The sequence below is a fragment of the Camelus ferus genome, chromosome 6 (genome assembly GCF_009834535.1).
Source record: "Camelus ferus isolate YT-003-E chromosome 6, BCGSAC_Cfer_1.0, whole genome shotgun sequence".
NCBI lineage: Eukaryota > Metazoa > Chordata > Mammalia > Artiodactyla > Camelidae > Camelus > Camelus ferus.
In genome coordinates, this window is record NC_045701.1 from 37,872,517 (window position 1) to 37,897,418 (window position 24,902).

The 24,902-nt window shown below is 31.9% G+C and overlaps 1 protein-coding gene across 5 annotated transcripts in view; it reads right to left on the reverse strand.

The window, feature by feature from the left end:
- The window catches only part of HECTD1 (HECT domain E3 ubiquitin protein ligase 1), an 81,667-nt gene that overhangs the window by 13,376 nt on the left and 43,389 nt on the right, over positions 1 to 24,902 (reverse strand). For 2 of the 5 annotated variants that reach the window (XM_032481826.1, XM_032481829.1), the window contains exons 13-29: positions 24,189 to 24,411; positions 23,329 to 23,592; positions 23,153 to 23,229; positions 19,854 to 19,988; positions 19,163 to 19,309; positions 17,958 to 18,052; positions 16,701 to 16,806; positions 14,891 to 15,025; positions 14,216 to 14,355; positions 13,578 to 13,901; positions 12,426 to 12,592; positions 12,156 to 12,332; positions 8,290 to 9,126; positions 7,363 to 7,584; positions 3,156 to 3,289; positions 1,720 to 1,842; positions 263 to 419 (exon numbers count right to left, since the gene is read on the reverse strand). In XM_032481826.1, the coding sequence (XP_032337717.1) occupies positions 263 to 419; positions 1,720 to 1,842; positions 3,156 to 3,289; positions 7,363 to 7,584; positions 8,290 to 9,126; positions 12,156 to 12,332; positions 12,426 to 12,592; positions 13,578 to 13,901; positions 14,216 to 14,355; positions 14,891 to 15,025; positions 16,701 to 16,806; positions 17,958 to 18,052; positions 19,163 to 19,309; positions 19,854 to 19,988; positions 23,153 to 23,229; positions 23,329 to 23,592; positions 24,189 to 24,411 (3,463 nt within the window). The remainder of the gene's footprint in view (positions 1 to 262; positions 420 to 1,719; positions 1,843 to 3,155; positions 3,290 to 7,362; positions 7,585 to 8,289; positions 9,127 to 12,155; positions 12,333 to 12,425; positions 12,593 to 13,577; positions 13,902 to 14,215; positions 14,356 to 14,890; positions 15,026 to 16,700; positions 16,807 to 17,957; positions 18,053 to 19,162; positions 19,310 to 19,853; positions 19,989 to 23,152; positions 23,230 to 23,328; positions 23,593 to 24,188; positions 24,412 to 24,902) is intronic. The other 3 variants (XM_032481827.1, XM_032481828.1, XM_032481830.1) reach the window with 3 other exon arrangements.

Genomic DNA, 24,902 nt, shown 5'->3' on the forward strand with positions numbered 1-24,902 from the left:
GAAAACAGAATACAAATTGTCTACCTTTAAATGAGGCCTTGCTTTAAGACTTAAACAAATATAAAACAGTGTTTTTAAAATATAATCTGTTTCTCTAAAAAAATTTCTAATTTTTAAGGATTTGTGGCTGATACACAGTTTTTCCTGAAATCTTTTATTTTTACCCTGCATATGTAACTAATACCCTACTTTTCTAAGTATACAGAACTACTTTATTTAGCATCTATTAAAATTAAATCACAAAAACTAAAATATACTGTACCTGGGGGTGGAATTTCTAGATCAGTTGTCTGTTGGACATTAGTACGGCCAGGTCTAGGATCAAAAGCAGGAACCAAAGCTGAAAATTGCCGCTTTAGCACATAATCATCATCCCATGTTCTCCGGCGTCCCCCTTTAGTTTCATACTCTTCTTCTTCCTATTAAAATAAAATTCCACATACAGACAAACATTACAAGATAAATCTCTTTACTAGTGCAAAAGTGATGTGCTATCTATAAAATAAGGTATATATTAAGTAATTCTTCATAGCTATTATATGTCCTTATTTAGTCTTATTTCTTATGCACAAGATGAGCCAACATAAACATGTATAGGTACATACATTTCTTGATGATTGAAGCTTATCAAAAGTAAGTTGCTTTAGTGGTGGTTACAAAAACTTACACATGTGATAAAATGACAAAGAACCATACACATACATTGTACCAATGTCAATTTCCTGGTTTTGATACTGTACTCTAATATGTGAGCTGTAACCATTGGAAGAAACTATGCAAAGGGCACATACTATATTTCCATCTTTGCAACTTTCTGTGAACATATAATTATTTTTAAATACATAATTTCACACAAAACAGATATAATGCTTGGGAGTAGCTTTAAATTACTATGGGGCAAACAGATCAAACAAGATCAGTAAAGGGTTGATCTATTAAAAGTAAAATGATGGGTTCTTGGGGATTCATTACACTAATCTTTCTACTTCTACCATGTTGGAAAATTTCCATAATAAAAGTTTTTTTAAGGAGTATTTTCTTCACTTTAGTATCAACAAAAAGAGATCAATGAATTTTAAATATTGTAGCTATCTCATATAATAATTTTCAAATAATAATTATATATGTGCTTACATACGTACATATAATCCCTAAAATACATAATTAACTTTTATAACAAATCAAACTGACATCTGACAGCTCTGGAACCAGAATGTCTAGGGTTTTTTTCCTGGATCTAAAACTACATGTGACCTTCAGCAATCACTTCATCTGAAAACTGGGACTAATAATAACCTCAAAGGGTTGCTAAAAGGCAATGAATTAGTTAATACATGTAAACAGTGACTCGCGCGTAGGTAATCATAAATAAATCTTAGCTAATAGACTAATGCTTCTATTACTTCTACTACTACTGTGAAAACTATAATCTTAGATAATAACTGTTAACCATATTAGTATGTGTTTACTACTACCCAAAGGCCAAGATAAAGGGGCTTCAAGTAAGAAACTTCTCTATGAAGTATGGCAGAGTAATCATAGACTCCATCTGGAATATGGAACCCAAGCAGCTGGTTAAATTTCTTCTTCTTAACTCTATTTGATAGCTTCCTGCCCCTACCCTGCCCACACTGTGTATTTTTCTAAGCATTTTAGTTGACACTTTATTGTGGAAGGGTAAAAAATACACTATAGGGAAGACAGACATGAAGATATTACCTGCTCCCCAATAGGTCGGCTTCCTGCTCCAGCAGGGACCTGTGGTAGCTGTGAGGTGACAGAGTGGTGCGTTACGTCAGAGCGGGAGCCAGCTCGACGCTGCAGGGATGGACGTCTCAGAATCTGAAATAAGAAAATATGAAGAGACTTGTCTAATTATTTGATCCATATAAATCCTTATTTAGCCTTGACCTGAAACTGTCAACCCATATTACCAAAACTGTCATTAGAAAACTTCATATTCATTAGCCATCTTCAGAAAAGTTACAGATTGAACGTTTTAAATTCATCATGCATCACATATTAACCTTCAAAGAAATATGCTGTTCTATGTGTTTTCTAAACAAGATATAATAAAAGCATTTCCTGTAGTTCTCCACCTCATTAAAACTCAACTTACAAAAAAAATTTTTAATCTGATAAAATTTTATAAAGAGAAATAAAAATAATACAAGAAATTATAATAAAAGACATTTTCAAAAAGAAAAAAAAGACATTTTCAGGCAAAAGTTAACTTGAAGACAATCATAGTAATTAATACACTAGGAGTTCTGATCATACTATCTATGCTTAGGTCCTACTTTTCTACTTAACTCTGATTAATTACGGTTACTGGGGAAAGGGGGTGGGAAGGGATAAATTTGAGAGTTTGAGATTTACGAATGTTAGCTATTATATATAAAAATAGATTTTAAAAGTTTCTTCTATATAGCATAGTAAACTGTTCAATATCTTACAATAACCTTTAATAAAAAAATGAAAACAAATATATGTATGTACATGCATGACTGGGACATTGTGCTGCACACTGGACACTGACACATTATAATTAACTGTACTTCAGTTAAAAAAAATTAGGGGAAATTATGTTTTCTATGCCCCTATCTCATAGGTCTGTGTAAGGACTGATGAGATAACACACAGGCTCTACTTGTAAAACAGCAGGTACCAAAAAAACTCTAAGTGTAACTATTGTGGAAGAACCATGAAAATTATATTCTTTAGGACTAGTGCAGCTCTTCAAACTTTTAAACCTGTTAAAACATCAGCATGTGGCATTATAGTATTTTTCAAATAAAACGAACTTATTTTCTTTTAAAAAATAGTATCATAAATGCTCAGATTAAAAGTGCTTTTCTTATTTATTTATTTATTTATTTATTTATTTATTTATTTATTGTTGGGCAGGTAATTAGATTTTTTATTTATTGTTTGTTTGGAGGTACTGGGGATGGAACCCAGGACCTCGTGCATGCTAGGCATGCACTCTACACTGAGCTATACCCTCCCCCCAAAGTGCTTTTCTTAATTAACCACAATTTTCATTCTGGTGCCATATTTCTTGCATCAAAGTTTAACCAGGACTTTGCTTTTCCTCTTCTCATTTTAATTATTAACTTGCTATCTTAGTGAAGAGAATGGGGAACTCTCTATACCATAACCTCCTCGTATTCTTGGTCTTCCTGATTGTCGTCTTCATTCTCATCATCTTCCTCATCTGGCTCAGGCAAGTCCTCATCATCATCTAGCTCAGCTAACAGAGTACTGGCACGGCAGCTATCAAGGAAATCTGGAAAACAAAACCAGCAATCTTACTCTTAATGCAATCAACAAAGCATTAACAAAGTAAATTTGTGTATAGGTTTTATAATACAAAAGTAAAATTCAAAAGGGACAAGTGTAAGGGCCACATTTAGTAATGCCATTTTTCTTCCACCACCACACATACAGGATGAGTAACAATGGTAAACAGTCACAAGCATGGCAGAAAACAACATGGGATAAGGGATGGCCAGTCTGAATCTCTATCTACAAAATCATAACATAAAAGTTCAACAGTATGGGGTATGTTAACAATAACAATCCTATTATCATTCTCTGCATAAGTCACAGAAAATATAACATGGTGGAAGGAGAACACTGGAATCATTTGCTCTGTCAATAAATATCTTTTGAGTTCCTACTATGTGACAAGAATTGTCTTAGGCACCAGGTATATATAATTGTAAACAAAATAGATATGGTCTGAGCCCCCATGGAGCTTAGAAGGGAAAGAGGCATTTAAAAAGTAAACAGATGAGGGGGAAGGGCATAGCTCAAGTGGTAGAGCGCATGCTTAGCATACACAAGGTCTTGGGTTCAACTCCCAGTACCTCCTTTAAAAATAAAATAAATAAGTAAACCTAATTACTACGCCCCCCCCAAATTTAAAAAATAATTTAAAAAGTAAACAGATGAATATATAAATATAAACTGAAAAAGATCTTATGAGAGAAAAGAACAGAATTAAGTTCATCAGCAAGACCTGAATTTACCTATATGACCTAGCAGATTACTTAATGATAATGACTACTTAATGCCTGTTTACTATGGAATAATGTTAGGTACCATCTTTCATATTATCCAAATTATCTAGCATATAAAAAAGTTCAATAAGTTTGAATCCCTTTGTCTCCCTTCTTAGGATCTCTCCCCTTCACCCTTTGGTGAAGATCAGGTCAAACTGACACTGCATCACATAATGAAGATGCTGAGAAGCTGTTCCCCACAGGAACTGAAAATAAAAAGGAGTAAGACTAAAACAGGAGTTTTTCTGGATCTAAAAGAAAAAAACCTCCTATGGATAAAAAGACATATATACTCTATATTTCAAAAGAATATCTAGAAAAAAATTTATAATTATTTAGTAAAAACTTGTATCTGTAGGTCTCTGAGCCAAATATAATTCCCTAAGTCTAATAATTACATAGGAATAAAAATTCAATGCCTTCTTCTGAATGGCTTGTAGAAGAAAGAGGCCTGATACTATATTCCATTAGTTTCTAAGGTACACATTTTTTTTAACACTTCAATATTCTGAAATCAGAATGTGTCTAACAACGGGAGGTCACAGCTAAACTGGCAAAATTTTTTCCTTAGTGACATAAATCTTATAATTAATGGCATCTTAAGTTTGATGAAATATATCATCCCTACCGTATGTAAAGTACCATCCTGCAATTTAGGTAGGTACTGGTTCTCATGAACATGATATGGTAGTACACAAAATAAATCAATTCTCCTTTTGGTTTATTTTTAAACGAGAAAAAAATATATATACATATATAAATTCCATCTCTTATATGTTACAATTCACTGAAGTCAAAGGTTTATATTTAACTCATCATCTTCCCTTTATCAGACTAGAGGAACATAAAAAAAGCTCCTTACTGCATAGATTTGACATTACAGAATCAAATCATGTCCCTGAAAACATAACACAGTAAAAGTTTGCATATATGTAACTTATTTTATAAGGAAGGTGTTACTCTGCTCCTTCATACAGCAACACTCTCAGAGAGTCCTGTTTTAGAAATGTACAAAAGGAAGTTTTAACCACCTCAAAATAATTTTTAAAAGGCAACCAGTAGCCCTAACTCTTCAAAATTCTTTCCCACTAGCATACCCACAAACTTAACCTTCACGTGATCTAGAACTAAAGCTTAAAATTAACATATTAACAAGGAGAAGCAGAGGGCCTCCATGAGAAAAAAAAAAGTAGAAAACCTTATTCAATGAATTTACAACACTTTGGTATAACAATCATCATCATTTTGCTACACACATATAGGCATGGAGAAGGAGAGGTCACATTCTCAGAAAAAAGAACATATCAAAATGAGGTATACATAAAATAGTACTTAAAATATATCCATATACATCTTCTTGTATTTGAAATTAACAAAAATGATTTTGAAAAAAACAGGCAGTATGATCAAGGATGTGTGGTAAAGGGTATTCCAAAACAATAATGATGGGAATACAACTTTTGGGGAAGGAAATTCAGTAATTACTTTTAGGAATTTACTTTAAGGAAATACACAAATACACAATTCAAGGATGCTCATTCACAACAATGTTGATGGTAATGAAAAGCTGTAACTTAAATATCCAAGATGGAGAATTTATTAAATAATTATCAAATAATCAAACAGAGGAATATCTGGCAGCCATTTCAAATGTTGTAGAAACTCATCCAACAATGTGAACATATTTTCAAATGTACTGAGTGAAAAGAGCTGTCCGGAAAGGTTACAATCCTTTTTTGTTAAAAAAAAAAAAAATAGAAACACACACACAAGTGGTATGTATCAAATAACAACTGTGGTTATCTCTGGGAGATAGGGACTAGATGATTTTATTTGCTTCTTTGTTTTCTTTCTAAAAAAAGTTTTATTTTTCTAATAAAGATAATCATCTAAGATAAGATGATTAGAAACATACTTTAATCAAATGGTTTTATCACTGATTATATACCATGGAAGCCATAATAATGTAACTATAAATCCTTTAAAGCAAAAATTAATTTGAAAAATTTGAATGTTACCTAAATAAGCAATAATTTCCAAAAGACCTTGATAAGAGTTGTGACATTGTGATTTATAATAAGAAAAATAAATTTTGTCTTGTTGTAGGCACTGAACTCCTAAAACTCTTGCAATTTCCTAAGTGATAAGAATAAAGGTGTTTTTTTACTATTCATAACCAGTTATTTTAATGAGGAGACTTTCAGAAAGCCCTTAGGTAATGAAAGGATGGGGCCAGTTGTTAGTGGAACCAATCCACAACTGGAGAGTTAGAACTTTCATCCCACCCCTCCCCTGGACCTCTGGGGAAAGGAGAGAAACTAGAGACTGAGCTCAGTCACTACTGGCCAATAATTTAATCAACTGTGCCTAAATCGTGACGCCTCCAAAAAAAAAAAAACAAACAAAACAAACCTCCAAAGGATAGGTTCAGAAAGCTTCCAGGTTGGTAGACATAAACATGTTGACAGTCCCCAATGTCCAAGGGGACAGAAACTCCTGTGCTTGGGACCCTTCCAGACTTCACCCTATGCATGACTTCTATCTGGCTGTTCCTGAGATACATCCTTTTTATAATAAACTGGTAATATAGTAAATAAAATATTTTCCTAAGTCCTGTAAACCACTCTAACAAATTAATCAAACCCAAGGAAAGGGTCGTGGAAAACTCCAACTCATAGCCAGTCAGAATCACAGATGACAACCTGGACTTGTGTTTAGTGTCTAAATGGGTGCGAGGGGTGGGCAGTGTTGCAGAACTGAGACTTTAACCTATGGGATCTGATACTGTCTCTAGATAGGTAACGTCAGAATTGAGTTAAATATTAAGACACCAGCCGATGTGAAAAAACTTCACAGACATTTGGTAATCAGAGGTGCCAGAAGTGAAGCATTCCATGAGCAGAGAATTGGAAGTACAGGAGACACACAGGAGTGTTTTTCCTTTAATATTACAACATACAAAGACTATCAATTTACAAAGCTTATTCATCTATCACTCTTTTATTCTTCTCTGATAAAGGGGTCAAATATCTCTGTTACTATGGTTCCTCTAATAAAACTTTATTAGTGACAAAAGGCAAAAAAAAAGGATGACACACACAAGTTCCTAGACGTCTATAATCAGATAATTTCTTAACAGTCCTTCATATCACTGTTTTTCATCATATATGAAGATGCTATATTTGCAGGAAAAGAAAATAATCCTTTTCCAATCGAAAGTGAAAAACAATCCAGCAGAAAAATGTAATAAAAGCATCACTATACAAATATCTAAATATTTTAAACAGTAACTTACCATATAAGGAATATTCGGCTTCCTGACCTGTGTCACTCTCACTGGAAGTGGATGTGAGGCTGGTAGTTAAAGTATTACTTAATGACTGACCAACTGATAAAACTGTTGTTGCTGTAGCTACATTGCTGCTGCTAGTAACACTGGATGTTGACATAGTCACAGTTGATGTAGTACCAGGTGTGGTCAAATTTGGGAAACTCTGAGCACCCATAAGAGGTGAAGCTAAATTAGATAAAAATGAAGCAAATCAGTACAAACAGGTGGGATTGTATAAACTTTAGAAAAACTACGTTGTATATTTAAAAAAAGAACAAGGTAATGAAACATTAATCATTAAAAGGCTGAAAAGCAACAACTTTGGGAACCCAACTGAAATCCAACTAAAAATTCTTGTTTTCATAGCACTATTATTTTTAAAAATATTAACCCTAGCTTTTTAAATAAGTGAAACAGGCAAGGAAATAATTCCCAATGATATTTTCCAAGGGAATTACTTTGACCCATTAGTAGCTTAACTTAGAATTAAGAAACTTTCAGAAGCCAAGATCAATCCAGGACCTAAGCAAAAATTATGCCAGTGTTAGGCTCTGATTTCAGGTGACTATGATGATATTTAATAGTCACCATTTCCTCTTGCAACTGTATTTAACAATTTATCATAGAGGAGTGAAAAACAGAAGTGTTACTGTTTTATCCTTTCATGATAAGAGGTTCTTTATCACATTGCACCTGATTCAAATTCTTAAAACATCATGGTTCTACTGAACTTATTAACCTCATATTCCTGAAGTGCCACATTTGACATAGTTGTATCTAACACGGTTAATGATCTGAAGACTGCAGCCAGAACCCACTGAACAAGAAATCCTACTCTGCATCCCTCACAGTGGAAAAAGCATTGGGTTCCATAAGGAAAAACTCACTTACTTGCTGTGCTCATCACATTCCTCCCCAAAGTATTAGTGTTGTTATCACTGCTGCTTCGGCTTAGATTCATGTTGTTCGTGGCATTAGTCCGTGCTATGTTTGCCACTCTCCTTACAAAACTCTCCAAGCTAGATGTTTCTCTTGAGGACAGGTTAGGTACACTTGCACTAGAGCTCATAGGGGCCCCAGCAGCCAACAAAGAACTCACTGACAGTCTGTTACTTGCTGAAGAGCTAAGGGGCCGCTGTGAAGCTGCTTCTTTATTAGTTAATTCAGATACTGAACTAACATCAGGAGAACTAACACTAACAATTCCCATGGATATTGCACTAGACTCCCCGGGAGTGCGAACAGAACTATCAGGGCCTAACTTTCTTTCAGCATTTTCACTTCCCGTTTCCGCTGTTAACGTGCTGGTACTTGCACTGGAAGATGACCCTACTTCTGTTTGAGGGACGTTTTCAGCAGATGAAAGAACAACAATTGGTTCATGGACATCAGCTCCTGAAACTATACTGTGTTCCATTACAATTTCTGATCTCCGTTCCGTTTTGGTCGAACCCAAGCTGATGTCGCTGCTACTGGCCACGCTACACACAGAACTGCTGCTTCCTTTTCTACTTGAGGAGCCTGCAGCAGCAGATGTCTTGTCTGGACAGTTGTTTTTCACCAAGCTGCTCCATGATTGCGTTGTGCCTGAAACAGTGGATGAAACAGGTTTGGGTGATGCCACTGTATCAGGGTCGTACCCTGGTGCAAGCTTGAGGTCAAATTTTCCTTCTGCGCCCATACGGTAAGAGTTTGAGCCACCAGCATCCCAGGTGACATCAATCCAGCCTGGAAAGGGACAGGAGTTTGTGAGACCCGGCAGAAAGCAGATAGGAGCGTGTCAGACAGTAGCTCCACAATATGGGATCAGCTTTTCATCAGTGCTGTTAATTCTCTGCATTTCTAGTCATCTAAGGTCCACCAACTAAAGTTAAATCCTTCCCTTTTTTTCCCCTCTCATTTCCTAACTGTTCACTGTGGTCATATTTAAAAACAAAAGCAAGGGTCATGTTTACATCTATTGGGGTATCTTTTAAGGGGAAGAACTGTTAAAAATTGTAAAAAGACTGATACAGATGGTAAAATACTGCAACTTCAGCAAGCATAGATGAAATCTAAGGAAAAGATTTTTTAGTTGCTAAATACGATTATGTGGTCAAATGTTCTTTATAGAAAAAACTGCTGGCTTAACCATTAATTTCTAAGTTTAGGCTAAATCCTGTAATTGACAGACAAAATATTCATATATTACTGTAGAAATTCTAGGTCACTAGCTCAAATAACACTGAGTTAGCATTTCGGTTGTGTTCTCAAAGTTCAGTGGTTACTTAGTTCTCTTATGATTAGGTTTAATAAATTTGCAGAAGCACATAAAATTCTAAAAACAAAATTTTAAAGTATGATAAGCTCTTTTACTAGATAGAACCTATATGATAAAGCTAATAACGTATAAAGATCTAATGAGCATAATGACATACAATCTGTTTACTTATACTTAAAAAATGATACTTATTCTTCTTAAAAAATGGTTATTAACTTTCAAAAGTAATAAAATAAATTGCCTATTTGAAAGAAAATTAATAGAAAATTTACAGTCTTATTTTAGTGTTATAAGCTAACCACTTCAGGGAAAAAACAATACATAAAAATATATTTTTTTAAAGTATAGATCTTTTTAAAGTTTAAAATACTTTACCCCCACACACACCCACTCCCATGTGCATGTGAGTACACACATGCCAAATTCATATATGTTTATGATGAGTCTCAGAGGGTTATAAGCAATATTGAATTACCTGTGGGGATTATGAGCATACATGTTGTTTGAGAGGAAACTGCCCCCAATCTATATAATCTAGTTTAGACGAGATTTCAATTGTCTCAATTTATTCTGTAAGCTGAAATAACCTCTGAAGAACCAACATTTAACTATCTCTTCTGCAACGCGGAAAAGTGTGAGAAAAGGAAAAAGTTCAAAAACATATCCCAATTCCAAATAAAAATTACATATGTATTGTATTAATTGGTCCTAAAATATACTGATAACTTATTTCATAGTACTTATCAAAATCTGTAAATTTATGTTTATCTGTTTTTACCCAGAAAGCATGGGATCATACTTGTTTGTTGGCCATTGTACATCTGAAGTCTAACAAAGTACCTTTACATAGTAGGTACTCATATTTGTGGAATAAATAAAAAAATGGATATTCCTACCAACACAAAGATTCTTTAGAAAGGAAAGGGATTTAACAGACATAACATGGACAAATAATTTTAAAACGTAAACCATTCATATTATGCTTGAGAATGTGTTTAAACTAATCACCAAGGGGAACTAAGAAAGAGTACATACACACTATCCATAAGCATATGTATAGATACAAAACTCTGAACTCCTCCCATGCTCGAAAGATAAATAAAAAGATAAAGTCAGTAATAACTAGCCATTATTAGAAATGTTTGGCTTAAATATCTGAAAGCTAAGAACCCTCCATAACATAAAGGTGTGACTTCTCCATCTTGGTCAGATCAGCAGAAAAAAAGCCTTTATTATATGCTAAATTCTGAAATTAAGATTCCAATTTTCCTATGCAGTCACTTCACTTGATTCCATCTCAAGAAAAGCACACTGTATTCACATATTGCTAACTAGCCCTCATACTTAAAAGCCAAACAATTTAGGGGAAACAAAGTAACTAAGTATCATTAAGATACCTAAAAATAGTAACACTGGAAATTTCTGAGTAGACTAGAACTACTGTTATCTCAACTATTACTAGTTTTTTGGAATCTCAGCAGTTATATACATGCTCACTCACTGTAAATCTGCTATGATGACATTGATTTGCAATCAGGGTATGACTAAACAGAAATTCATTTAATAGTAAGGTAATTTAAGGAACAGAATCTTAAATGCAGTGAAATCAAAGAGTTTAATTAAATAAATGCCCTTATCACTTAGATATCAAGCTTTAGTCATTCTCTTAAGCATTGTCACTTTCATTACATCTCTTTCAATATTTGGTAAGCTGAGAATACGAACATTTTACTTATCTTTTTTTTCAAATGCTAACCAAAATTCATAAGAACCCATTACTGGTTAGGCAAATTATCCACTAATAAACCAGTCTTTTATGTTGTAAGAAAAAAATTAGCCCTATAGTTGCTTCTAGGAGTTAACAGCAATTTAAATGGGTATAGACTTTCTTAAAATGAAGAGTTAAAAATGAGCTTGATTTTAAACAGTAACACAAAACATGAAAGTTTAATAACCCAAAGAAAACTGGTAGACTGAGAAACACTGTGAAGTATCTTATAATTTACTAATAAATGAAAAGGCTACAATTCTCGTTCTATGCTTTACTAAAAAATATTTAATTAAAAACATTAATGCTTTTTTCTTCTATATGACTTATAATTGAAGTTATTGCCTGATTCCTGCCAAGCTAACAAGATAAAGAAAAGCGTAAGACATTAAGATAAGTATCAATAGAAACTTATAAATAATAAACTAAAAAAAAAAAGCAAGAACCAAAAATAGCAGAAAGTGTGTCTAGGGTATTCATTTTATGATAGCTTATTAATTACTTGAAAATATTAACAATAAGTTTTGAGTCAAAACCTAAGAATGAAAAATTTTTCCTTATTTCTAAATAAATGATTGCCCCATTTTAAATACAAAATCAATAGATCAGTTCTTCACATAATCCTGGGAACATCTATACAATTTAAAAATTATCCCAAAATAACAAAACAAAGTATTCTGTTACTGAAATATTCAGTTTCTACATAACAAATGCTAAGCACCTACTCACCATTATGCAGTTCTCCTGTGACAGTGCCTTCTCCCTGTGGGCTGCCATCCTGATCTCGCCATTTCCAATCAAGGCCTCTAATCACACGAGCCCCTGGAACCATGTACTTCAGTACCTGGGAGCGTACTAGACGTCTCTGTCTTCTAAGATTAGCTTCAGCTTCCTTAGCTGCTTTTCCTGTAAGGGAGAAGTTAGAGAAATGTAACAAAATCACTTTATATAAACATAATTATTTCAGTAAGTTAGAAAAATATACTATCATCTCTTTACCTAGCTGATCTTCACACACTCCATTTACAGTGCCATAAAGTTCAAATCCAGAGAGTGAGAGATAGTGGGTTTGTCCACTAGCATTCTTCCCCATCTGTTTAATTCTCACATGTCGCCACCCCTGTTTCTCATCTTTTGGTGGATCAAGAGGCCAGGTTGCTGTTGACCTGTGAATGTGTTAGGGAAAATATTATGTAATGTTTTAAAACATACAAAAAAGATGTTTGCTTAAGGTGCCTAAGATTTTTTTACATAATAGAGAACAACAGGAAAATAAATTTTCATATTCGGTCAACAGTTTGTCATACAAGAATCAAGAAGTCAAAGGAGAAAAGCAGCAGCCAAGAAAATAAATTAAAAATGAAACATTTAAATGTATACTATTAATTTGACTCACAACATTAAACGATTTATGATTAATGAAATTCAAAGAAATAAGACAAGAAATTCTATGAGTAACAAATACGCTTTTATGATGAAAAAGGTTTTTTAAATGTTTGTAAAATTTTTAATGATACATTAAAATAGTAACTTTAAAGCTTGAAAATACTATGTAGTAATCCTAATGTTAAGAAGCTCCTTCCATACTATATCAAATACAAGAAGTAATTAAACCTCACTCTGTTCCTCAAAATGCACTACAATGTACAATTAAACTTCATCATAACTAAATTTTTTAGAAATATAATGCTGACTTTTTTTTTTAACATATGATCAACATATAAAATTTAGGAAAGAGACACATAAAAATAAGAGAAAATTAAGTCAGCCATAATTCTATAACCATAATTCTGTAATTCAATAGCCACTGTTAATTTGTTCAACATTCACATATATTACGTGAACATATGAAGAGTTTAGTAAAAACCTAATTCTTTTTTTGTTTTCACTAGTGTGCTATATATACACACATATAGTGATATATTAACTTCTTTTTAAATAAATAGGCTCAGCTTCTACCAATGTTTAATCTAAAGCATTTGACAAAGTTTTGACAAAGTCAGTATTTCAAAGTTTTGGTATCAAGTGATATATTTAGAAAGAAAATCTTGCCTCAATATCTCACAAAGGGAGTTCTAAGAGAACACAGTTATAAAAATAGACAAAGCTCTTTATTGAGTTTTCCAATTTACAAAAGACTCCTCAACTAACCCTGGTTCATTGAGACTGCAGTCATCAACATGGGTATACAAAGAAGTCCAGTTCTGTCCATCTTTGGATACCTGGAAAACCCAGTTTCTCAGTGCAGACCTCCCATAACCACGAGCATGACGAAGTGTATATGCTGATGGTATCACCCAGAGACCCAGGTCTATGGCAAACCAGGCATTCTTATCATCATTGCTATGACAATTTAAAGCTGAATTATCACGACTTAATATGTCTTCTAAGCGGCCATAAGGTAGGTTTCTTCCTTCTGATGATGTTACTACCACAAGTCCATAAGCAGCTGGATTTACCCATTCATATGCAGTTCTACAAAAAAAAAAAAAAAAAAAAAGAAAACACTGTTAAGCAGTGTTAGTGGTTAGCACTATTAAAATAACTGCATTTGTTCATATTAGCTCTTTTCCAAAAATTAATTATATTAATTTTTTAAAATTCTACATTTAAAAATTTAGACATTTTTTCCTTCATAAAAAGTAATTTGGATAATCTTATATTTAACCTAAAAGACAAAATTCCTAAAACTGCAGAACATTCAAGGGTGGTTAATAATTTTATTCTACTATGTAGAGTTCTTTTTGCAGATGAACGTTTTTTACTCTACATTAAATAGAATGACTTACTTGGCGTTTGTCCCAATCCAGTAAATGATTCCATTTTCATCAAAATCATGCTGGTGCCGAAATACAAAATTTTGACCTTCTCTTAATTTTCGAACAAAAACAAATGAAGATCGGTCAAAATCATACCACTGCTTTGCTACCTAAACCAATGAAAATATGGGTGACACCTTAATAATACTTATTTTGAAATGCACTGTCCACTTTGTTTTTACTCCTTTAGTTTCAGTTGTTTTATTATAACAAATACTTATTTAAGAATATCTGAAAAATAAAAAAACCCAGAAATTTCCACAACCATAGTACCCTACCATGAATATCACAAAGTATTTCTTTAGTCTGTTATTTCAACAGATAGAATAAAGCAAAATATTGATCATACTGCACAAAACTATTTTTTCTCTTACCAGTCTGTATATATTATGATAGCTACATAATATTCAAATTAATGGAAATTATTACCAAGTTGATACTCCTTTATTGACTGGCATTAAGGTAAATATAATGAACATCTTTATGAAGAAAACATCTGTAGTGTATAAGTATTATTTTCTAAAATGGAATTACTAGGCCAAACTTTATTACCGTAACTCTGGATACATACTTTCCAAGTACTTTTCTAAAGACTAAACCACAGTAAAGAATGCTTATTTCACCATGCCCTTGCCAGAAGCTCACCATTTTTAAGAGATACTGTTCTAGAGATTCAACTGTAGCTAAGGGTTCCATCTTCAACATCCTGCCAGTCCTGTCTATCAGTGCGGTTTCACCAGGTGCACGTTCCAACCGAAACCTTAATCTTCTTGTAAGTATCTACACAGAAATGATCAAAATGCTTCAGAAAATACTTTGCTTTTTTTTCTTAGAATTTAAAAATTAAGAAACACTACATGAACACAGCAATTTATATTTACAAAGTATAACCATAAAGGAAGGGTCAATGTCCGTTTTCCATTAAATGTTTTTTTAAAAAAGGTCCACTGAATAAATGATAGTGATTTTCAAGAAAGAAACAAAGTTACTTAGAATTTCTAAACAACTTCAAATACACTTGACTTAAATAAAATTATTATGGTACACTTTAAGAGAAATATTACAGCTTGAATTGATTAACCTGCAATTTTCCAAGTAAGTTATAAAAAGTAGCTAATTAACTTACACATTTAAAGCTACAATATATTAAATAATCTATAGCTAATAAACTTTAAAAAATACAAGATGGTTTCCAATTCAATATGTTTTACTAAATAACAAGTATCCAACTAGCAATTTTATTTCATTTCTGTATAAATCTTAACTAATTACTATAGTCACATGATTAAATAATTACATATACATCTGGGTGGCATTTTTAGACTGCAGAATTACCAGAGGGCACATTCCTAGCCTTCCTGTCTTTGTATCCTGCAGTCTCTTGAAATGAGATATGTGTAATAAAAAATGTTGATGCTCCTAGGACTGTATAAGCAGGGGAATTTCCAGTCTTTGAGACCTATCTCTACCTCATTCACTCATCAAAAGGACAGATCAAAAGTCCCATTATTCCTTCCTCTATATTATTCTGTCTGAACTAAAACACACAGTAGACCTCTGCATCTTATTTAATATATACACTATGTTAGGTGTACTAACTATACTGTAACTCCCTGGACAAGCTTTCTAGTCCAAGAGGCCTAGTGGCTGCGGTAGTACTACTAAGTTCTTGGGGGCACAGCCAGTTTTTTTGCCTTAGGTAACAATTGTTTTTGCAAATATAGTTTCTTAGTCACTTATTAAAGGCTATATTTAAAAGAAACTATTTGATACAGTGGAATACAGGAGAGGTCAGATAAAGGTGACATTCAAGGCCAAAGAATCTGCTAGAAAATATGAAAGTGACTCATAGAAGATATGACAGATCTGGTCTGGGGTATTAGCAGTGAGAGTATTTGTTTTGTCTGTTCATATCTGGATCCCAGCTGCTAAAAAAGAGGAAAATTTAATGAATGAATGGGAATGTCAACCAAGTAACATTTAGGAAGAAAACAGGCTTTTTATAAAACCATGTGATAATGACAGATTTCTAAAAGGATCAATAGAAATAGCTAAGGAAAGCCATTTGGCCCTAACCAATGACATAAAGGAAGCAAGCAAAAAAAAAACACCGTGCTTAAAATATTTTTCATATTTTCTCATATGTTGAGACACAGAGACAATGAGACTTAGCTTATCGTAGAACAAAAGGATTCTTTTTTCCACCTTTCTACTGATAAAGTGTCTTTTTCCACTTGTGATCTACCAAATAAACTTTATTAGTTAAACATTGAAATACCAATACATTTAAGAGTCATTAAGAACAATCAAATGGCATTAAGGGGAAGTCCTTAACAATTAAGCACAATTGTTATTTAATAAAATATGAAAAAAAAATTTTTGTTTTTAAGAAAAGTATGTAAGACTGCTCCTAGATGCATTCAGCAACACTAGCAACTGCATTCTTCATGGTTACCTGAAGGTTATATGTGGATCCTGGTGTATCATACAAATGGAGAGGTAGACGTTCAATAGATTCTAGTACAGCTATTAACTTTCGAATTAATGCAACAGCTGGCCGACTAAGAAAAAAATAATTGTTAAGGGCTTTTATATGAATTCCTGCAATAATTCATACAGAAACTGCAGTAACCAACTTCACAAAGACTCCTACTTTATTAATTCAAAGGGAAGTTTAATTTTGTATTAGACTACATCTGAGTAAGCAAAGATAATTTCAATACCAAAGCAAAGCAACTCAATTTCCTCCAATTAAGAGTAAAATATTTTATTTTTCTTATGAAACTTTTATTAATTACATTCAAAGTCATGTATAATTTAGAGTGTAATTTACTTTTCAAACTTTAAAGAGTTTTACTAGTTAACAGTCGATACATATCAATCAGCAAATATATATACATATATGTATATAAAGCAGCAAAGTTTTGAAAATGACAGTATTTGTTGGTAAGGCAACACTGGTGTAATATTTCTGGAAAATAACGTGACAATTTGTATCAAAATCTTTAAAAAATTATCAATAACTGAATAATACCATTAAAGGAATTTATGTAAAAACATGTTTCCACTGAAACAAGTTTATTTTAGCATCAGTAATAATTTGTGATTAGCTAATAGGTTAATAGAGTAATGCTTCAATAAATTATTACACATTAATTTAAAATGGAATTGAACTTTATTATTTTAAAAATTCAGTCATATACAGAAGTAAATAAATTAGTAAAATGCATCTTCATCAACTCATATCCAGCTTCAACAATTACCTGCTAACGGCCAATCGATTTCTATCTATATCCCCACCCACTTCTTTCCTTCCCATGTATTTTAAAGTATCATTTCATTCAGAAATATTATGAATACATATCTCTATGAAAGAAAACTTCTTAAAAAAAATATCATTATCACAGCTAAAAAGGAATGAACAATTACTACTTAATATCAAATATTTAACCAGTGCTCAAATTCCTAGTTGTATACTAAAGATTATCTAATTTAAAATAAGCGGTCAGCTACATTCATAACAGTCATGTAATTTTTCTTTTAGTCCATTAGATTAAAAATCTTTCACTTTTAATATAGTTATAAGCTACTTTTTTTACTGAATAAAAAATTCCTATTTTATGTATAAACACTGTATCAGACTCTGTTTTAAAGGAAGTGTACTAACTTGCAACACCACAAACACCAAATTAACAGAAATTTGGCGACTTACCTTTCATCATCTTCATTTTCACTAAAGGCTGTTTTAAAAACATTTATTCTTTCAACAAGTTGACTACAATCTTGCTTTGTATCTAAATCAATGCTCTAAAAAGAAACAAAAGAAGTACCAAAAAAAAAAATTTTTACGGCTGTTACTGAAATTAGTTAAAAAAACACATTCTGCAAAAATGAATATTAATATATCACAAAATTATCAATACAGTCTAAGTGAAATTATTATTTTCTTTCAATTAAAATTCTTTTTATTATATGACTAGTAAACCATGGCAAACATTTTCAGTGTTATAATGGAGTAGCAATCATACTGCTTTTCTCAAAGCGTAGTAGTATGCAAGGTAATTTCAAATTATTTGTAAACATTTCGTATTTTAAGAGTACTAGGGTACTATTTACATTAATTAGAATTAGAAAAAAAATAACTATATCAAAACAATGATTTCACAGATATTACTAAGTGATATAAAGTGATACATCAATATAATTTTAATAAATGGGAATAAATACAAATAGTAAAAATAATGAAAGAAATACGAGATTGACGTCAAAGTGAATCTTAAGAGTATATAACTACATATGATGAATAAGATCTGGAAATTAAAATGACAAATAGAACTGAAGTAGGGAGCAAACTTTAACTTTTCATACTTTATTCTGTTAGACTTTGTTAAAATAAGTGTGTATATATATTTCATTGAAATAAAAGAAAAAAATTTATCACAATAAAAAGATATTATCAGTAGACTAAATCGAAGAGGAATAGAAGGTTATTATTAACAAATGTTTGACAAATATTCACATGAACTTCCTTAACTGTTACTGCTCCTAAACTAATTTTATGCAACTATTTTAGATACTTGAAAAGGTCTCTACACCAACTTCATTTTATGTAAGTTATGAAGAAATCAGAGCAGTGAATAAAGTTAAATTTTAGGCTATTACAAGTAAGTATTTTATTCAACAGAATCTTGAACAAATAATAATCGGGTATCTCAAAAATCTAAATAGATGCAATTATTTAATTCACTTGGCTCAAACTAATGAGAAAACTTAAAGGCTAGAGAAATTATAAATGTTAACACTTATTACCTGGTTTTTTAATATTTCTTGACAAAACACAGTAAATTTCACTTTACCAAAGTGTAGCTACGAATAATTTTTTAAACTATGTACTTCGTTCTGTACTAATCAACTTACATTGTTTAAGACAGTAAGAAGTGCCTGCACCAAGCCACTACTACACATTTCATACGGTGAAATTGTGTTTTCATCCTTCAAAAGTACAATTAGATTTTCTAAAGCTGTCTTCATTAAATCTCTCCAAGTGTTTTCACTTTCAATACACTAAAAGAAAAAAAAAATTTTTAATGAAAACAATCCAAAAAAGGTCTTAATATACTTAATTTATCTATCAGAACATCAATTACCATGCAAAAAATCATATATTAAACAAGATTAAGAAATTCAAATTATTAACGCAAATTAACTCTATCAAGGTTGGCAAACTCACTAAAGGGGGCCAATTGTAAACAGTTTAGCCTTTACAGGCCACATATCTTGGTTGTACCTATTTAACTCTGCCATTGTAACCACTAAAGAAGTCACAGACAATACGTAAATAAATAAGCACGGGTGTGAGAAATAAAGCTACTTATAGACACTGACATCACATAATCATATAATTTTCAGGTATCATGAAATATTATTCTTACTTATGATCTGTTTTCAACCATTTAAAATGTAAAAACCCCTCTTACCTCACAAAACCTACAAAACTTAGCCAGTGGGTAACAATTTGCTGACCCCTACTCAATACTCAGAATATAAAGGATAAAGGGGAAAAATTAAACCAAGATCACTGTGTCATAAAATCTAGAAGCTAACATACCTGTCTATTTGTATGAAGTTCCCAAGATGACTCTAACTGAGTTGCTATGTTTCTGAGTGTTACTACTACTCCACGAGGCATGCTTTCAACAGCTTTAAAGTGGTCGTCATATAAATCTCGAGCCATAGTTCGTACCTACCAAAATAAAAATAGCAAATGTGAACTTTTAGTACAATTAATAATTTTAACAAATCTTCCTTTTTCATAAATCCATGCATTCTTTAGAACTAAGATATCTGTGCCATTATCAAGTTCCAAAAAAGTTACTATTTTTATTTATAAATATCAAAATGTACCAATGGTTGAAAAAGTACTCAAGAAGATTTTAGTAGTATCAAAATAAGGAACTTAACATTTTAATTTTTGGTTATTTAAACTTTGTATTCATATACCAAATAGGAGTTTATTTCATATAAACCAAATTAAACAACCCATAAAAAAGTAACTTTGCACTACATTATAATAAAATTTAAACAGATTAGATAACGAACGCTACTACAATCTCTTAATAAAAATCTATTAAGAGTCTACATAAACTACTGATAACAAAAAAGTAACTGCTCTTTTTCTTAATGTAACTAATCTGTTTTATGATGAATCAATTAGAAAATACAAATAAGCTAAAAAAAAAGATAAGAAAAAGAAAGAAAACTAATTAAGCCATCTATAATTCCATTAACCTAAGCTGATGCTTTTAACATTGTGGAGTATACTTTAAGTTTTATGTCTTTTTCTATGTGTATTGTTCATACAAAGTATATATGATGCTCATGTATTTATATATTTCATCTTGAGAAAGAATGACTATACTGTCAGGCTGGGCACTAATTACCTCTCATTTAAGTTAAATAAATATTATTTGAGAGAACAACATATACATGTCCAGGCTTGGGTCCAACAAAATTTAGTAAATTCTTTAAAAACATATGCTTAAGGAATGTAAATTTAAGATTTATATGATTTCACCTAAATCACAAACTAACCCAGCAAAACTCTAATGTAATAGAAAAAATTTTACCCCTAAATGAATTAATAGTATCTTTCCATTTTATTTTTTGTTTGCTTGGTTATTTTTTGCAGGGGGGTGGTAATTAGATTTATTTTTTTTTAAAGATATTTATTTTGCTTGTGGGTTTTTGTTTTTGTTTTTGTTTTTGTTTTTTCTGTTTTTTGGAGGGAGAGGTAATTAGGCTTATTTATTTAGTTACTTTAATGGAAGTACTGGGGATCGAACCCATGACTTTGTGAGTGCTAAGCATATGCTCTGACTACTGCGCTATACCCTCCCCACTAGATTTATCTGTTTGTTTATTTTTTGAATAGAGGTACTGAGGATTAAACCAGGACCTCATGCATACTAAGCATGCACTCCATCACTGAGCTATATATACCCTCTCTCCCTACCACTCTATTTTAGTATGCCTTTCAGAATTACAAAGTAACTAAGTTCTGGACATAAGACAACACTGAAGAAATTACTTCTTTATGAACAGTATTAAGGAATAAACACTGAGGCCAAAACTAAGAGTTAAAATTATTTTTACCTAAAATTAGTGTATTTTGATATGTACTGCTTTCAACACGAAATAGCCACATGATCATTGAGTTTCTACTGATTTCAAAGAACTGAATCAACAATCATATTTTTTTTAAGAAAATGAAAAGATAGGACTGAGACGATGTTCTCCTTGATTTACTTTTCTCTCGGATTGTAAAAGTTCAGCTCCCTGTGAGTTAGTTCTAGATTTGGTTGGTTAATACAATATATTAGTTATTCCAAGAAACTTCTGAGACAGCTAAGAGGTAGCTTTAAAGAGAATTACAGTTGAGCTTTATTATGTGAGAATTTCATAATTGTGAAATCAACTAGTTACTAAAATTTGTAACCCACAAATCCAGACTTGTAGTGCTTTTCACAGTCATTTGTGGGCATGCACAGAGCAATGAAAACTTTAAAAATGTGACCAGAGCCACACAGTAACTTAAACCTGTACTTCTAAAAGCAATGATTCAGTATTCATGGCAACTTTTAGAACATAACTACCATGAGTAACAAAAACTGTATTTAGTTCAAATTCCTTTTAGGAGCTAATGGCTATCTTCAATTGAGATACTTCTTCCTTAATGCCCTTAAGATATTCTGAATTGGAAGAAATCTGTGACCTCACACTCTTTTTAAAAACCACAAAGCAATCATGTAATAACATACAGAGTTACAGAGATAATGTATATTTATTAAACAAATAAATAAAGTGAGGAAGTAAGTTATTTTCTTTCTAAGGTCTAACATGTGGAAGTTATCTTTGGTATGACCTAGCACATTAATAACGAAATGAAAGCATGAACATTTTATTTATGCTCCAAATAATAAACCATTACTACTATTTCTAGGGCCAAACCTATGAAAACATAAGTTCCACCCCCATCACAATCAGCCAGAAGCATTCTTCATATACTGTATGAAAAAACTATTTCGTATCATTTTTATAAGTAAAATAAAAGTGTCACCAGAAAATACTGAATCTATGAGATTATTTTCTTTTAAAAATGAAAAATACAGTAACAGTTGATATAATACAGATATATAATGGTGTCATTTTAAAAAAATACGTAAAAATTGGATAGAATTTTTAAAATTAGTATTGTGATTCTGAGGGTGGAGTTAAGAATATATTTGCTCCTTGGGGGTTGCAGAGGGGGATAGCTCAAGTGGTAAAGCGCGTGCTTAGCATGCAAGAGGTCCTGGGTTCAATCCCCAGGACTTTCTCCGAGAACAAATAAATAAATAAAACTAATTACCTCCCACTCTCCAAAAAAAAAAGAATATATTTGCTCCTATATCTTTCTGAAACAGTGATTTCATCTAAGATGGCCATTATACGATCAAAACAATCTCAATTTAGAACCAGGCATTCAAATTGCTTCATTACAAGGAGGATTGTAAAATATAATGATGCATTTTTTAATCCCACTCTATGACTAAAAATACTACTATCATTAATAATTAAAGCATGAATTTAGTTTATGTAACATTAAAACTCAAATAATTTAAATTTTATTCTCTGTCTCATTTACATTTTATTTTAATGCTGGTGCTCAGTATATGTATAAAAACTATTAAGTAAATGTACACATACTGTGGAAAATAAAATAAGGAGCAGAGAAAAAGGAAAACTAAAAAACGTAAGAGTAGGGTAGCTTGTTATACCGCTCAATTCTTTAAATGTCTACAATCTACCACTGAAACCTTACCACACCAGTATAAAAGCCAAAATACAGAGCAAATCCCATAAATATACCTTTTGCTTTGTTTTTTCTAACTTAGATTTTAGTTTTCTGCCTCTTTTGCCAGTCCAGCCAGTCACAAATTCTGAACCTTAAAGAAAAAAAAAGGACATTTCACAGAACATATTTTATTATGATTTAACATACTCATTTATTCTTATCTGCTAAACTTACATCCCTACATACTTACCCAGAGAAGTTTCTGCAGTAAATGAATGTTTGGTTCCTCTATTAGATTCAAATACAAAACCAGGTAAATCTTCTTTCAATATTGTTGCTTGCTGACCATCTGAGTTATGAATAGCAATTTCTCCTTCTTTCAAACATGTTAATGACCAATTCCCGACAGTGAGTTTAGTGGGTCCTGGCGCTGAGAGTATAGGTTGACTTGAAGTAGATGGCTTTACTTGGCCGCGAGCTCTTTGTAACTTCTCTAAGAATTCACTTCTGCTTTCTATAAAGAAAGAAGGATTGTTTTAAAACCGCATTCTTTTCAAATATCCCATTAAAAAAATGAAACTCCCTAATGGAATATCAATTTTATTTTAAAAAACTTAATTTGGGGGTGAGGGGGAGTGGTGTATAACTCAGTGAGGTCCTGGGTTCAATCCCCAGTACCTCCATTAAGAATTTTTTTAAGTTAAAGTTTTATTCTTTGGTATACTCTCACTGGTCTGATACATTCAGGTTCAGGCATAAAAGTGATCCTCTAGGTTTTGCTTTTTTTTTTAAGTAGAAGGCTTCTGGGAAAGGATTTAATTTGAGACAGCATCACATACATGGAATTCATCATTACATAAGGAGCCCTGTACCTAAAAGTGTGGGGAGAGTAAAAGTAGATATGATGCTATTCCTTGTCTCATACAATGAAAAAACATGAAATGCTTTCATGGTACAATAATTTCTCTCTTGATATTAAATAAATGGCCATATGATCATCAAGGACATGTTTGTTATTTCTATGACAATAGTAGTAAAAATGTGAGCAGAAAAATAAATTATCAAAATTAAAGAAACTAGTAAAACATTTTAATAGAAACAAAATATTACCTGAACTATCCGAACCACCCTCAGGACTACCACTTGAATACATGGTGGCAAGTTTTCCATCCAAGATAAATCTAAACCATCCATTACTGCCATTAGATAATTCCAAGGCTGCTGCATCACTCCATATATATAAGCAGTCCCTTCCTCTAATGATTGACCAGTCTCTCCAATGATACGGTTTACCCTGCTGCAATTCTTTAGCATCTTCCTGTGGTTCATCTTCCTAAAATGTGTAAAATTATTCAATGAAACATGGAAAATAACTCCTATTCCAAATATTCTTATTTATAAAAAATATGACTGTGAATCAAATTTAGAATTAAAACATTCTGAATATAATATTCAGTCGCCTGTAGTTTAATATGTATTCTGATTCAATTACCCATAATTAAATCTTACAAGTCCTAAAAATGTTAAGAAATTCACATAATGACCTAAGTTATAACATTTCCAGGTGTAAGGGTAAAGAAGACAAGTGCACTAGATCTATAATTAGCTAATTATTCAGGACTTGATAAATTTACCACATACCTGGGCCTAATAAAATACGTATAAAAAATAAATGTTTACACTAGGTCAATGATCAGCAGTGCAATGGAATAACAAGAGATGCTTTTTAATTATAAATTGTAAGGTCCTATCCTTAGCCAAGTGAATGAAACATAATCATTCCTATGATCATAAAAATGTTAATTATAGCATGTTTAAAAGAAA